At 38.7% G+C, this 17,271-nt stretch overlaps 1 protein-coding gene across 4 annotated transcripts in view; it reads right to left on the bottom strand.

The window, feature by feature from the left end:
- COG5 (component of oligomeric golgi complex 5) overlaps positions 1–17,271 on the bottom strand; it is a 367,675-nt gene that overhangs the window by 91,506 nt on the left and 258,898 nt on the right. For all 4 annotated transcript variants that reach the window (XM_032275697.1, XM_032275699.1, XM_032275701.1 and 1 more), the window contains exon 12: positions 4,504–4,708. In XM_032275697.1, coding sequence (XP_032131588.1) covers positions 4,504–4,708 — 205 coding nt within the window. The remainder of the gene's footprint in view (positions 1–4,503; positions 4,709–17,271) is intronic.

Below are 17,271 nucleotides of genomic sequence, written 5' to 3'. Positions count from 1 at the left end.
CTTTCACTTTTTATTTCCTGGCAAAGAATGACTATTTCAAAAGCCCAGGCAAAGGTCATTGGGGTCCCATTACTTTAAGCCTGCCATGCTGAAGGACCCAGTCACTGCATGGGAACTGGGCACAATATGGGAGGTCCCTACTCCTGACTTCACTTACCTGGAAAATTAACCTCAGCAACTGTCTGCTGAGGGAATTAGGAGAAATGCTGAGGCCCTGCTCTTCCCCGGAAGAGAGCCTTCCAGCTGGGAGCTAGTAGAGAGAGAGCCCTATGTTCTTGACTACTGATGTCTAGAGAAGAATCTCCACTTCACTAAGCTGACAGGGGATAAGAAGGGAACAATCTTGGCTCAAATACCACAGGCTCCCATTTTTCTAACCAAATTTTCATAGACTTTCTTGAACAGACGCTTCTTCATTTTGCTGTTTGCTTTTAGGACCATTTCCAGACTCTAACATAAATGAACTCATTCTTTGGGCCTCCAAACTGCTTTGAGTTGTCCGCCTATCTCACCCTTTTTTCTTTGTCTCCTTTGTAGGCTGCCACTCCACTGTCTAATCTATAAATGCTGGTACCTTTCTTGGATCAAGGCTCTTTTCTCTATATACATATACATCTTCCCTATGTAATCTCTTCCAATTCCACAATTTAAAAAGTGTACATGATGATGACCTGGTGTGTGGCTCATGCCTGTAATCCCAACACTTTGGGAGGCGGAGGCAGACGGATCACCTGAGGTCAGGTGTTCAACCTGGCCAAAATGGCAAAACCTTGTCTCTACTAAAAATACAAAAATTAGCCAGGCATGGTGGTGTGCGCTTATAATCCCAGCTGCTTGGGAGGCTGAGACAGGAGAATCACTTGAACCCAGGACGCAGAGGCAGAGGTTGCAATGAGCAGAGATCAAACCACTGCACTCCAGCATGGGTGACAGAGTAAGACTCCATCTCAAAAAAAAAAAAAAAAAAAAAAAGTACATGACTTCCAAATACATATTTCTAGCCCTGACTCATATTTAATTACATTTTCAACAACTCTATTCGCATTTTCAGTTCACCAGTTTCAAAAGAAAAATTTTAATTCAATACAATGCTTTGAAAAAAGTCTTCCTATCTTAACCAGTCAATCTTCCAACAACTAGTTCATATCCTTGATTCCCCTGTCCTCTCAAATCCATGGCTTGCCCTCTATAGATCCTGCTTCAAAATATATGTTGACTCAATCTGACCAAATTAGCACCTCATCTGCTCATCCCAGTTCAAATCATTATCATCTCTTATCTGGATAAACAAAATAGCTTCCATCTTTCACTTCCCCAACTCTGTGCTGACCTCCCTTAGTTGTCTACATAGTAGTCAGAGGGCTAATTTTAAAATGTTTATCAGTTCACATCATTCCTCTAAATCAATGATTTCTCACTTTATTAGGATAAACTCCCAATCCCTTTACCATCACCTATAAAGCACTACATGATCTCACATTTCCTTTCCTTTCTGATCCAATCTTAAACACTTCCCTTCTTTGTTCCAACTACACTGGCTTCTTTCTGTTCTTCAAACCTCCTCATCTTAATTTTCTTTTCTTTTCTTTCTTTCTTTCTTTCTTCTTCTTCTTATTTTTTTGAGATGGAATTTTGCTCTGTAGCCCAGGCTGGAGTGCAGTGGCGCGATCTGGGCTCACCGCAACCTCCACCTCCTGGGTTCATGCAGTTCTCCTGCCTCAGCCTCCTCAGTAGCGGGGATTATAGGCATGTGCCACCATGCCCAGCTAATTTTTGTATTTTTTTTTTTTTTTTTAAGTAGAGACAGGATTTCATCATGTTGGCCAGGCTAGTCTCAAACTCCTAACCTCAAGTGATCCACCTGCCTCAGCCTCCCAAAGTGCTTGGATACAGGTGTGAGCTACCACACCCAGCCTTAATTTTCTTAAGCCCTCTAAATTTGTTCTGCCTGCAAAAACCTTACGCTACATTTCCCATGGTTGACTCTTTCACACTATTTAGATCTCAGGTCAAATATTACCTCTTCATAGAAGCTTTCTCTGACATTCTATGCAGTAAGCAACTCTATAGTATTATTTTACTTTCTTCATAGCAATTATCACTACTGAAATTTTGACACGAGTAAAGAATCATGAAAAATGATAACCCTTGCTATTCATGCTTTGATTCTCTTCTGATTCCTCTAGGGCCTGGTTCCATTCATTATCTCTTTTCTTTCTTACATTTCCCATCTCTTTTCTCTCCACTGGCTACTTCCATCCATGAAAACTCAACTCTTCATTGTGTTTGTGTCCTTGTACCCTCATTATTTTTTGACATCTTGAAATATGGCTCTTATATCTCATTTTCCTTACCAACCACTTTACTGAATTCATCTCCAAAAAGTGACAATAATATCCTGTTAGTGAAAACACTATGACTTTTTTCACTTTAATTTGTTTTACCTCCATTTAATTTACTTTATTTTTTGAGATTGAGTCTTGCTTTATCACCCAGGCTGGAGGGCAGTGGCACGATCTCAGTTCACTGCAACCTCCACCTCCCAGGTTCAAGCCATTCTGTTGCCTCAGCCTCCCAAGTAGCTGGGATAACAGGCATGGGCCACCACACCTGGCTAATTTTTTATATTTTTAGTAGAGACGATGTTTCACCATTTTGGCCAGATTGGTCTCGAACTCCTGACCTCAGGTGATATTCCCACCTTGGACTCCCAAAGTGCTGGGATTAAAGGCATAAGCCACCACACCTGGCTTTCTTTCTTTTCTCCCCTCCCTCTTCCCTTCCTTTTTCCCTTTCCACCCCCTCCCTCTCCCTTCCCTTCCTCTTCCTTCCTTCTTTTTTTTTAAACATAAGTAACATATATTCATTTTATATAAAACCAGAAAACTCAAAATGAGGATTCTACCTCCTAGAAATCAACTACTGTTACTGTTTGCTTTGTGTATTTCTAGAACTTTTTTAGTGCATGCATATAGATTTAAAAATAAAACTAAGCCAGAAATAGAATTATACTGTATTTGCTATTTTATATATACTTTGAAAAACTGTGATATATCATTAAATCTTTGAAGATCAACAGATATAGGTTCTGTCCTCTTTTGCCCTATCAGGCCTAACTGAATCTGCCTATATAAAAGAGTTACTAAGAAGATAATCTGGTCTCTTTCTATGATTCTAGACTATAATGGCCATTTATTTTGCCAGTCAAAACTACTCTTTTTTTTTTTTAAAAAAGAAAGACAGGGTCTCACTATGTTGCCCGGACTGGCCTCTAACTCCTAGGCTCAAGAGAGTCTCCCAAGTAGCTGGGATTACAAGCATGTGTCACTCTGCCCAGCACTAGTCAGAACTTCTATATACTATATTCTGCTAGACAGAACTTCTAACTATACTGGACACAAATTTAACTATATGTATTTAGGAATAAAATTAAAAGAGAAACAACTATTTAAATAGCACTCATGAGTCTATCAACATTTTTCTTACAAGGTAGGTGATAAGGAACTGCTACTGCTTTAGCAGGTCTTGACACAATAAATATATTTCTAGTGTTTAAAGGTAGGTGTGAAAGCCAATCACATGATCTAATGCTCAAATTGAAAGTTTAAAATACTCTTTCAATTTTGGAGGAAAAGCTGGGTGGGCTAAACTTGCTGAGACGGTACCCTGGTTTCCAGTATGGCTCCTAAATATGGCTATGCTACTATACTTTATGGGTGGCCTAAGAGATTTTCAGGGGTAATTTTGACTATACAGTTGGACCTCCATTTCTGCAAATTCCATATCCAAAGATTAAACCAACCATGGATTGTAAACCTAGTTAGGCCCACAATGGTTGTGGCTGTAATGAAACATTTATGCATATTTTTTCTTATTCCCTAAGCAATACAGTATAGTAACTCTACACATAACATTTACGTTGTATTAGGTTTTATAGGTAACTGAGAGATGATATGCATAGGTTAAATGCAAATATTATGTCAATTTACATAAGAAACTTGAGCTTCCCAATGGGTCTTGAAACCAATCCCCTACAAATACCAACGGATGACTCTACTCCGCTTTTTCTTAACACATCGACTAAGAACCTATCCCAACATAAGATTTACCTCCCCTGTATTTTCTGAATACTCCAGTTCCTTTTATGTCACATTTATGCCAGCGGTCCTTCAATAAATGATACAGGTATAATTATAACATCTAAGGTAATTAGAGGTATATTATAACACCTATTAAAATACAATGACTACAACATGATCATCTTCTAGCTAAAAGACTGACTCCAGCAGGAAGTCAATTTTAAAGCGTAACATTAAGTAGAAGTGCTCAACTAAGGGTGAAGACTGACTTCTTCAGTTAAAAGTACTGTAAATTCTTTTAAGATATACAAATAAATTACAAACATTTAGAGACTTGGTGTATACTTGATTTATAATTTAAAATAAAAATAAAATATAAAAATCCTTAAGATGCCAACTAACAGGTCAAATTAAACAAACATACTCATAATCCGGCTTTTTTGGTATGAATATATCTTGTGCATCATCTTCCATGAGTTGTAGGTCAACATAGAGGTCTGTAGTTCCACTGGCATTAAAATTCCCTTGGATATTCTGACCATATTGTTGAAGACGCTTCCATAAGTCATTATAAAGACGTAATAATTTGGGGTATTCTCCCTCAAATGCCTGCTTCAAAAACATAGAAGCTGCCAAGCAAAACAATAACATGAATTAGATAAATGATAAAACAACAGAATTAGGTAAATGTTTCTTTTGCATATGAAGATGATGTTCCAAATAATGCATGCTATAGGACAAAACAAAGATGTGTCCTAATGAGGCCTTTTATAATAATGCTAGTAACAATAATTTTCCACTTTCACTATTCACTGCATTTGATATGCAGGCCATATATTTTGAAACCTAATCTACATTAAAAAAATAGAAAAGTCCAGGCGCAGTGGCTCACATCTGTAATCCCAGGACTTTAGGAGGCTAAGGCGGGCAGACTGCCTGAGGTCAGGAGTTTGAGATCATTCTGGCCAACATGGTGAAACCCCATCTCTACTAAATATACAAAAAAATTAGCCAGGCATGGTAGCATGCACCTGTAATCCCAGCTATGAGGGAAGCTGAGGCAGGGGAATTGCTTGGAGGAAGGAGGGAGAGGTGGCAGTGAGCAAAGGCTGCACTACTGCACTCTAGCCTGGGCAACAGAGTGAGACTCTGTCTCAGAAAAGAAAGAAAAACTCACAATTATAGTTGAAGTTTTCAATTCCTCCCTTTTCCAAGAATCAAAACAATAAGTACACCAAACAATGCTAACGCCCAATTGACTTACTTTAAATTCATACAGTAATTCATGCAAACACACATTCTTTTTAAGTGTGCATGGAATGTTGACCAAGATCGACAATATTTGGTTCCATTAAACAGGTCTCAACACGTTTAAAAGGCTTCAAGTCATACAAAGCTTATTCTCTAACCAAAATAGTTTCAGATTAGAAATCAGTAACAAAAAGATATCCAAAGAGAATCCTCAAATACTTGGAACTATACAATGCTTCTAAATAACCCATGAATCAAAAAAGAAATCAAAAGGGAAATTGGAAGTATTTTGAACTGAATGAAAATTATAACACAACATATCAGAATTTGTGGGATGTCACCAAAGGAGTACTTGGGGGAAATGTATTCATTTGAAATGAGAGGAAGTCTCAAATCAATGACCTAAACTTTCATTTTAAGAACATGGAAAAAGAAGGGGAAATAAAAACCAAAGTAAAGAGAAGAAATAAAATAATAAAGCTCTGAACAGGTATCGAACCAGAAAATGAAAACAAGAAACACTGAAACCAAAAACTGGCTCTTTGAAAAGATGAGTAAAATTGACAAACTTCTAGCCAGATGAATTAGGTAAAAAGAGTAGAAACAAATTAGCCATGTTAAGAATAACGGAGATCTCATTACATATTACAAAATATTCTGCAGATACTAAAAGGTAATAAAGGAATTATGAACAACTTTATGTAAATAAACTTGAAAACTTTCATAAAATACACAAATTCCTTGAAAGACACAAACTGCCAAAGCTCACTCAAGAAGAAATAAACAGACTGAATAGCACCATGCCTATTGATTCTTTTAGTCAAAAATCTTTCCACAAAGAAAAACTGTAGGCTCGGATGACTTCAGTGGTGATTTTTATCAAGCAACTTAAGAAAGAAATAAAACCAATTCTATACGAATTCCTAATTCATTCTGAGGCCAGCACTGTCCTGATATAAAAACCAGATATATTAAAGAAAAATAAAAACTACAAAACAATATTCCTTATGTAGATGCAAAAATTATAACCAAAATTTCATCAAATTTAGCCAATCAATATATAAAAAGAATAATATATCATAACCAAGGAGATCTATGTCAGAAATTCATAGTTTGTCTATGAGCCAACATACCTGGCCAGCTTAATGAATTAAAAATCAGTCAATGTGATTCATCTTGTTAACTCAAAAGAAAAAGTGTATGTTCTTCTCAATAAATGAAGAAAAAGCATGTGAAAAAATCTAACATTCACTCCTAATAAAACCTCTCAGTCAACTAGGAACAGAAAGGAACATACCCTTAACCTAATAAAAGGCATCTATGAAAAACTATGGCTAACTGAATACTTAAGAGAAAAAGTAATACTTTTGCCCAAAACTCAGCAACAAGACAACAACGTTAGCTTTCACTACTTCTAGTCAACATATCCTGGAGGTTCTAGCCAGTGTAAGGAGACCTAAATAAGTAAGTAAGTAAATAAATAAGACATTCAGACTGGAAAGGCACACAGTCATTTTAGACAATACATAACTCCTCTATATAGAAAATCTGACGGAATCTATCAGAAAAGCTACTAGAGTTAACATAACTGAGTTAGCAAAGTTGCAAGATATAAGATTAATGTGCAAAACTCACTCATATGCCTATATTCTACCAATGAGCAATCAGATGTTGAAATTTTAAAAGAATACAATTTAGAATAGCACAAAAATATGAAATACTTAGATATATCTGACAAAATGGAAAATATTTGCACACTGAAAACTGCAAAAAGAATGCTGGGATAAAGAAGACCTACATAAATGGAAAGAGATAACATAGTTCAAAGATTCAATACTGTTAAATGTAAATTATCCCTAAATTAATCTACATATTAAATGTTATCTCATTTAAAATGAATGCAAGCTTTGTTTTTGTAGAAATTTTAAAAAGATCCAAAAATCATATGAAAAGGCTAAGAACCCAAAATAGTCAGAGCAACTTTGAAAAAGAACAACGCTGGAGTACTAATACAACCTGATTTCAATACATATAAAACTATAACAGTTAATACACTGGTACTGGGGTAAAGACAGACACAAAGATTAATGGTGCAGAATAGAGACTACAAAAATAGACCCACACATATCTAGGAGACTGAATTTTGACAAAGGTGAAAACAAAATTTAGTGGACACAGGGCAGAGTTCAACAAATGAGACTGTACAATTGAAAACTATATGGAAAAATATCCTCTTTAATCTACACTCTGTAACTTACATAAAAATTAACTCAAAAAAGATTAAATATTCTGAAAAAAAAAAAAACATCTGACGGCACTTTTCTGTCCATGAGTTAGACATGATATAAAACCAAACGTGTGGTCCATAAAAGAAGAAACTGATAAACTGGAAATCATCTAAATTAAAAGTATCTGCTCTTCAAAAAATACTGCTAAGAAAAATGAAAATACATGCCCTAGGAAGGCAAAATCAATTTCCTATATATCTGATAAAGTACTTGTATCTAGAACACATGAAGAACTCTCAAGTCTCAATAGTAATGGCCTCATTTAAAAAATGGTACCTTTATCAAAGAAGGTATATGAATGGCAAATAAACACATGAAAAAACACTCAACATCCTTAGTCAACAGGAAAATGCAAATTAAAACCACAACGAGATACCACTACATAATCGTTCAAATGACTAAAATTAAAAAGAGTGACCATATCACAGCTGAATGAGGTGGCTTGTGCCTGTAATCCCAGAATTTTGGGTGGCTGAGGTGGGTGGAACACCTGAGGTTGGGAGTTTCAGACTAGCCTGGTCAACATGGTGATACCCCATCTGTAATAAAAATACAAAATTTAGCCGGGTGTGGTGGTGCACACCTGTAATCCCAGCTACTTGGCAGGCTGACGCACGAGAATCGCTTGAACCCGGGAGGTGGAGGTTTCGGTGAGCCGAGAACATGCCACTGTTGCCTGGGCAACACAGTGAGACTGAGTTTCAAAAACAAAAAAAATGGTCCTATCATATATTGGCAAGGATAAAGAAGCTAGAACTCTTGTATAGCTTGTGGAAATAAAAAATTGTATACTCATTTTGCAAAACAATTTAGAATTTCATTAAAATGCTAACTATATACCTAACATATTGTTACATTATTCTGCTTCTAGATATTTATCCAATAAAAATAAGAGTATATGCCAATAGAAGGAATTGTACCTGAGCATTCACAGTATCTTTATTTATAGTAGCAAAAACTGGTAACAACCCAATGTCCATCAACAGGCCAATGCATAAACAAACTAATACATCCATGCAATGGAATACTGTGCAGCAACAAAAACATACTACAGTACAGTTGAATCTCAGTAAAATCATGATGTGTGAAAGAAGCCACACAAATAAGAATATGTATCCTAATCATTCAATTTGTACAAAATTTTGGGAGCCACAAACTACCATATAGTAACTAAAAGCAGATCAGTGTTTGCCTGATGATGGGGGAGGGAGATAGTGGAGAGACTAATTACAAAGCCATACAAGGAAACTTGGGAGTGATGAATATGTTAGTTGATTGATGGTTGTGATGATTTCAAGGGTGCACTCATATGTCAAAACATATCCGATTGTATACTTTCAGTATGTACTGTGTATTGTATGCCAGCTGTACCTCAGTAAAGTTATTTAAGAGAAATTATCTCAGAGACAACTTTGGCCTCCCTCTTCCTCCATAAAGCAACAATCCACCATGGGCCCTGAATAACCTTACATGTTCTTTCAGGGCATGTCAATAATGCAAGGCCCTGGTTTGCTTTTATATTTGGCAAGAAATCTTGAGAGATACAGTGACATCATCCTGCAGACAAACAGCAGACTTGTTTACTGTCACTACAAAAGTGGTAGTTTCTTCAAGCTCAAGGTTCCTTACCTGCCATGCAATTTCTCTGCACACTTATCATCCACATGGGCCCATGTCATATCTCCCTATAATATTTGGAGGCATGTGAAACTATAAAACAATATGCTAATGCTTATGATTCTTGCTGTGTTGTAATAAAGTTTTTTCTCTAACCCAAGAGTCTCATGTCTTCCAATAATACTCATAAAACTATGGCAGTTTAGCCTTTAAGAAAGATAACGTATTAGATCCTTCAGGTATTTTTTTTAATTTTTTATTTTTTATTGAGACGGAGTCTTGCTCTTTTGCCAGGCTAGAGTGCAGTGGCACAATCTTGGCTCACTATAACCTCCGCCTACCGGGTTCAAACTATTCCCCTGCCTCAGCCTCCCGAGTAGCTGGGACTACAGACACATGCCACCATGCCCGACTAATTTTTTTGTATTTTAGTAGAGATACGGTTTCACCATGTTGGCCAGGGTCGTCTTGATCTCCTGACCTCGTGATTTGCCCACCTCGGCCTCCCAAAGTGCTGGGATTACAGGTGTGAGCCACCACACCCAGCCAGATCCTTAAGTGTTTCAACTTCCCCCATCAAAATCAAAATATTTCTTTGTTATTCTCTCACATCAATCTGTTCTTTGGTTTTTTTTTTTTTTGGTTGTTGTTGTTGTTTTTTAAATTTACCACAATTTCTAAACATATTTGTTTGAAGTATGTTTCTCCTACTTAGCTGTAAACTCCATGAAGGCAAGGACAGTGCCTCTTTTCTTCAAAGTACATTTGGTATCTCGCACAGTGCCTGGAATAGCAGAAGTAAATATTTCTTAAATAAAAGAATGGAGTTTTTTTTTTTTCTTTTCTTTTCTTTTTTTCTTACAGACAGGGTCTCACTATGTTGCCCAGGCTGGTCTCAAACTCCTGGACTCAAAAATGATCCTCCTATCTCAGCCTCCAAAGTGTTGAGATTACAGGTGTGAGTCATAATGCCCAATTGAGTATTGTTTTTTTAGGGAATAGTATCACTTTTATAGAAATCTTATCTATACAGAACAAATTACTATTGAGGGTTTCAGCCAAACTTTGTCAATATTAGCTCAGCAAATATGATTAATGATAAATTACTTAAGTCAAATATATTTAAAGCTTAAAAACAAGTATTGTATATCTAAATCTTGAAGGTAAGTTGTTTTTTTTTTTTTTTTTTTTGAGACAAGGTCTTAATCTGTCACCCAGGCTGGAGTACAGTGGCACAGTCATGGCTCACTGTAGCCTTGAACTCCTGGGCTTAAGTGATCTTCCTAACTCAGCCTCCTAAGTAGCTGGGATCACAGATACACACCATTACACTCAGCTAATTTTATTATTTTTTACTTTTTGTAGAGATAGGGTCTCCCTATGTTGCCAGGCTGATCTCAAACTCCTAGGCTCAAGTAATCCTCCCACCTCAGTCTCCCAAAGTGCTGGGATTACAGGCGTGAGCCACCACACCCAGCCAAAGCTAAGTTCTACTTTAATTTCTTTCATATGTAGTTATAAAGTGTTCATATTACCTATATAATTTTAATTATTTGATAAAAATTTATAGAACACCTACTGTACATTCTGATAATCAAATAATTTATAGAGGGAAAATCACAGGTTAATTCCCAGTTACCTGGGAATGTATTATTCAGATTACTGCCTTGTGCAAACTTTTTTTAAAAATTAATCACTAGTGATTACAACACAGGTAGAAATGTGGAACTTAAACTCACATTAAACAACTTAATTACTATTAAAACAGTATTTTATAATTTAGAAGATAATTCTATGTATAGTACTCCTACCAGGTAATAATAGCTCCCGGGGAAAACCTCTGTTTAAGAAAGTCTACCTTTGATTTTGTTCCCCTATCTCTGTCTTCTTGAATTCATTGCAATAAGAACTCTTATAGCTTCCAAAATGTGTAGGGTCAGACCCATCCCAAACCTTGAGCTAATTTACATGGAGATGAAAGGATATAAATCGTCTAAATGCTCAGTTTGTCTCTTCCCACTTTCTCTATTCCAATACCTTCTTTTACTTTCTTCCCTAGCCCTGAACACTGTAAGAAGTTAGTAGTTTGTTTGACTGTCTGTCCTTCCCCTCTAAATCCTAAGTTAAATGAGAGCAGGAATATTATTTAACTTATTTTCCTCTGTATTTCTTTTACCTAGATTTAAACACTTAGAATTCAATTACTGAATAAACAAATGAACTGAAAGCAAAATGAAAAGGGGGTCCAGGTTTGGAGATAAATCATTTCCCCTTTGGAGTTATATCAGCCTTGATTTCCTTACTATCCCTAGATCCCTGGTTTAAGGCTTCACAGGACAGCTTGAATGTCTGCTTTATCCCAGAGTTGCAGCAATCAAAGGTCTTGCCTTACTCTTGACTAGCTGTGCCTAAACCTCAGTCTGTATGATGCTGCTTCTCCTGCATCTCCCTATGAAAGGACCAAACACCTCATGTCTAGGCAACTGACTGGGGTCTGATCAAGAAAAGGCAGTACTCCTTAGAACTCTGCCGGCCTCCAGATGCCCAAATACTGGGCAGTGGCAAATATACCCAGAAGGATTTAAGCATTCAACAAATACCTGCTGACCACTTACTACATACCAAGCACTGTTGTAAAAGCTGGATATGCAATGGTAAATAAAATAAGCAAGTTCCTATCCCTATAGAGATTATGCTCAAGTGAAGAAGGATGATAAACAAGTCACTATGTAACATAATGTCAGGAAGTGCTAAGTGCCTTAAAGAAAAATAAAGCAAGATTAGAGAAGCGAGAGTGATAGGAAGTGCTATGTTATATATTTACCAGGGAGGACCTCTCTGAATGAAGCAAGGATATAATCCATCTGGATATTCAGGGAAAGAGCGGTTCAGATAGAAGAAACAGCAAATGCAAAGGACATGGAACAGATTATCCTAGTAGAGGTTGCTGGTCATATTTTAAGACAACTGCCTGTTCTTTGCAAGATTTGGTCTGAAAGAGTCAGCCTTCATAGTTTGGTTAAGTGCCTCCTTTGTGAGCAGGCTGCTACCCATTTCTTGCTCACTCCTTTTCCTAACTGGCTCAGTTCTCAATCAACTGCCAGGCCTTCACCTATATCACCCAGATTATAAAAGCAAAGGAAGCTAGTAATCTACTGCCTTTAAAATATCTTGAATATTTTCTGTTATGTACTAGTTATCCATTGTCATGTAACAACTTGCCATAAACATTAACTGCTTATTTTAAAAACATACATATATTATCTCATAATTTCTTTGGGTTGGGAATCCAGGCATGGCTTAGTTGGGTCCTCTGCTTCAGGACCTCTCACAAGGCTGTCATCAAGGTATCAATTATGGGTGAAGTCTCATCTGAAGACTCAACTGGGGAAGGATCTGCTTCTAGGCTCTTATGGTTGCTGGCAGGATTCAGTTCCTTGTGAGCTGATGGCCTCAGTTGCTAGCTTGCTGTTGGCTGGAAGCTGACCTTGGCTCTTGCCAAGTGGAATGGTATGACAGCTGCTTGTATCGTCAGCCTCCCAAAGTGCCCAACACCTGAACTTTCATTTTAATAGCTACATGTGGACATGAAGTTGGCAGTCACTGTGTTGGGCAGCACTGCTCTATCATATTCTATCACATTCTGTAGTATGAATATGTTACCAACATGTTGCAAGAAGGCAACAGAGAGGGAGCCTGATAGCAAAATGGAGGTTAAAACTTTATGTAACCTAATCACAAGAGGAATACTCACTTTGTATGTACAAGTTAGAAGCAAGTTCTGCCTATACTCAAGAAGAAAATATTACAAAGTGTGCAAATACCAGCAGACAAATGTTACTGGAGGCGATCTTAGAATCTGCCTGCCACAATAAAATATATCGTATTTCATTCACATTAATGGGAGTTATATAAAAGTCAAATACTGAAGGCCATAAAGCAAACTTGCAAACACTACTTTTCAAATACTTACACACTATAAACTTTAGTAATCCTTCCTAATAGAAAACAATGACAAAACAAATCAATTTCACATAAAAAATATAACGGTCTAAAATATTATTGGAAAAAAAATGCCCAAATACACTAAAAATAGTTTAGATACAAAATACTGAAACAAAACACAGCTAAGTTATTTGCCCCAAGTTAATAAGTTTTTCATCACTCTTCCTACTTTAGTCACTGAAGTGGGTAAGGATTTTTCTTTCTAAGTTCTGGAACTTTATGGTCCAAACAACATATTAGGAGCAAATAAACATTTACATGAACTAAAACTAATTGTAAATACATGTAATTTTCTTTAATTATAGTTCAATAAAACTCAAGACAGAACTAAAACAGGCCTTTTTAAAACTCAGAGAAATCTCATTTAAGATTAATAGATATTAAAATGCAAATTTTGAATATAAAATATTAGGATGGAATAACTGAAAATATCTGGCTGTGGGCCCGATGAAATTTCTTATGTTTTGGTTTTCTGTTGTTGATTTTCCTCCTCATAATGGCAGCAACATAAAGTTATGGAATCCATTACCAACTAGGTATGCATTCTGTACTGCAATACTTCCTTTTTTTTTTTTTTTTCTTGAGATAGAATTTCACTCTTGTTGCCCACGCTGGAGTGCAATGGTGTGAATTTCAGCTCACTGCCACCTCCTCCTCCGGAATTCAAGTGATTCTCCTGCCTCAGCCTCTCAAGCAACTAGGATTACAGGCACGTGCCACCACGCCCAGCTAATTTTGTATTTTTAGTACAGATGGGGTTTCTCCATGTTGGTCAGGCTGGTCTCAAACTCCCAACCTCAGATGATCACCCACCTTGGCTTCCCAAAGTGCTGGGATTAAGGTGTGAGCTACCACACCTGGCCTCCATTTTTTCTTTCTTTTTTTTTTTTTGAGATGGAGTCTGACTCTGTCAACCGGCTGGAGTGCAGTGGAGCAATCTCGGCTCACTGCAACCTCTGTATCCTGGATTTGAGTGATACTCCTGCCTCAGTCTCCCAGTAGCTGGGACTACAGGCCCCTGACACTATGCCTAGCTTACTTTTTGTATTTTTAGTAGAGATGGGGTTTCACCATGTTGACCAGGGTCGTCTTGAACTGCTGACCTTGTGATTTGCCTGCCACGGCCTCCTGGGATTATAGGCGTGAGCCACCACACACGGCCAATACTTCCTTTTTTAACAGGGATATAAAGCATATACAATCTTTTCCAAACTTCTAACTCTGTTAGCCTCAATCCACTGACGATATGAAGATGGCCATCTTTCCTATCTCACAGAAAAATAAAGGCTTCTAGGAAAGAATCGCTTCAATTTTCTACTTTCTTCCCCTCTATTTGTAGTCTTCAACTTTGACAGGAACACATGTCCAAAACCTATTCATCAATTTCTCTTCTTTATTTCATCCCATCTCATCTCCTCCAAGATTATTTGTTTCTTTTGTATTTTTAGCATCCCACATTCTACTAGCTTCCTCCCAGGATCAATAAAAGATGCTTGCAAATGCTCTCTTGTGATCTATAAAGAAGTACAGGAGACGATCCAAGATGGCCGTTTAGGAACAGCTCAGGATTGCAGCTCCCAGTGAAAGCGCAGAGGGTGAGTGGACGCCGCGTTTTTATTGCCCACAGACCAGGAAATTCCCGGGCAGAGGTGCTCCACGGTCGCCGGTGCGGCTGTGCTGGCCAGCGCTGCTGCTTTGCCCCGTGGGGCTGCTTTGTCGGCGCCCTGGAGCCGCGCTTCTCCGTACAAAATACACCGGTCCGGGGTCCCTTTTGCCTGGCAATTGGAGCCACGGGAAGTCGCCCATTCGCCGGTTCAAAAAGGGGACTGAGCAGAGAACCAGGACAGTAGATTCCAGGGCAAAAAAAACAAAAAAAAGCGCCACAACCCTCAGTGCTGCTGTTTAAGCCAGCGCAGTGAGTGGCCGCAGGGGAAAACAAACAGACCCTGGTGCCTCTTCAACAGGCGACTGGAACACCAACTTAAAAAAGGCTCTGAGGCAGGGAGCCAGGCGATGAGGCTCGGCTGGCCCCACCCCCACAAAAGAACAGCAACCAGAAACTCTGGATTGAGAGTTTCACAGGAAGCACAGCTGAACCCAGGACGGTCCAGCTCTGTGGGGGAGGGGCGTCCGCCATTACCGAGGCAGCCTGCCGTTGCCAAGGCAACCCGCCATTGCTAAGGCAGCCTGCCGTTGCCAAGGCAACCCGCCACAGCAGCGACTCCGCCCCAACAGAGGCGGGCCACCATCACCAAAGCAGTTCTAACTACACCCATATAAACAGGACTGCAGGGAAGCTCAGTCAGCAGCGGGGCGGAGCCCACAGCAGCTCAGCAAAGCTGCTATAGGCCGACAGTGACTAGGCTGCCTCCTTGCTGGACTGGACAGGTCTGAAGAAAAAAAAAAAAAAAAAGGTGGCGGCAGTATAACGGAAACTCATAAATAAAGCCCTAAATCCCTGGGACAGAGCACCTGGGAACAAAAAGCAGTTTATGAGTACTGCTGCAGCAGACCTAAAAGTACCTGCCCAGCAGCTCTGAATGAACAACAACAGAGCTCGCAGCTCACCATTTGAGCTCATAAAGAAGAGACCGTCTCCTCAAGCAGCTCCCTGACCCCTATATATCCAAAAAGACACCTCATAAAAGAGAGATCAGATTGACACTAGGCGGGTATCCTTCTGGGACAAAGATAGCAGAAGAAGAAAACTGGTAGCAACCCTTGCTGTTCAGCAGCTGCTGCAGGTGAACCCCAGGCAAGCAGGGCCTGGAGTGAACCTCAGCAGACCTACAGCAGAGGGGTCAGAAGGAAAACCAAGAAACAGAAATAACCTCATCATCAACAAACAGACTGTCAATCTGAAAGATTTGAGACCCAATCTGAAAGCCAACAACCACAAAGTCGACAGGTGGATAAATCCTTAAAGATGGGAAGAAACCAGCGAAAAAAGGATGAAAACACCCGAAACCAGAACACCTCTCCTCCTAAAAGGGATCACAACTCCTCACCAGCAAGGGAACAAGGTTGGAGGGAGAACGAGTGTGATGAAATGACAGAATCAGACTTCAGAAGGTGGGTAGTAAGAAACTTCTGTGAACTTAAAGAACATGTTCTAACCAAATGCAAAGAAACTAAGAACCTTGAAAAAAGATTTGACGAAATGCTAACAAGAATGGACAAAATAGAAAGGAATATAAGTGAATTGATGGAGCTGAAAAACGCAACAAGAGAACTTCATGAAGCATGCACAAGTATCAACAGCCGAATTGACCAAGCAGAAGAAAGGATATCAGAGGTCGAAGATCAACTCAATGAAATAAAACGGGAAGGCAAGAATACAGAAAAAAGCGTAAAAAGGAATGAACAAAGTCTCCAAGAAATGTGGGACTATGTGAAAAGACCTAATCTACGTTTGATAGGCGTGCCGGAATGCGATGAAGAGAATGAATCCAAGCTGGAAAATACTCTTCAGGATATTATCCAGGAAAACTTCCCCAACCTAGCAAGGCAGGCAAACATTCAAGTCCAGGAAATACAGAGAACATCACAAAGATATTCGTCAAGAAGAGCAACCCCAAGGCACATAATCGTCAGATTCACCAGGGTCGAAATGAAGGAGAAAATACTAAGGGCAGCCAGAGAGAAAGGTCGGGTTACCCACAAAGGGAAGCCCATCAGACTCACAGCAGATCTCTCAGCAGAAACCCTACAAGCCAGAAGAGAATGGGGGCCAATATTCAACATCCTTAAAGAAAAGAACTTTCAACCCAGAATCTCCTATCTAGCCAAACTAAGCTTCATAAGTGAAGGAAAAATAAAATCCTTTGGGAACATGCAAGTACTCAGAGATTTCGTCACCACCAGGCCACCTCTACGAGAGCTCCTGAAAGAGGCTCTACACATATAAAGGAACAACAAGTACCAGCTCAACTAAAGGGCAAAACAGCCAGCTAGCACCAAAATGGCAGTATCAAATTCACACATAACAATATTAACCCTAAATGTAAATGGACTAAATGCCCCAATCAAAA

The sequence above is a fragment of the Sapajus apella genome, unplaced genomic scaffold (assembly GCF_009761245.1).
Source record: "Sapajus apella isolate SASKATOON/1434 unplaced genomic scaffold, GSC_monkey_1.0 scaffold7, whole genome shotgun sequence".
Lineage (NCBI taxonomy): Eukaryota > Metazoa > Chordata > Mammalia > Primates > Cebidae > Sapajus > Sapajus apella.
The sequence above is the reverse complement of the archived record's forward strand: the minus strand, read 5'-3'. Positions and strand labels throughout refer to the sequence as shown.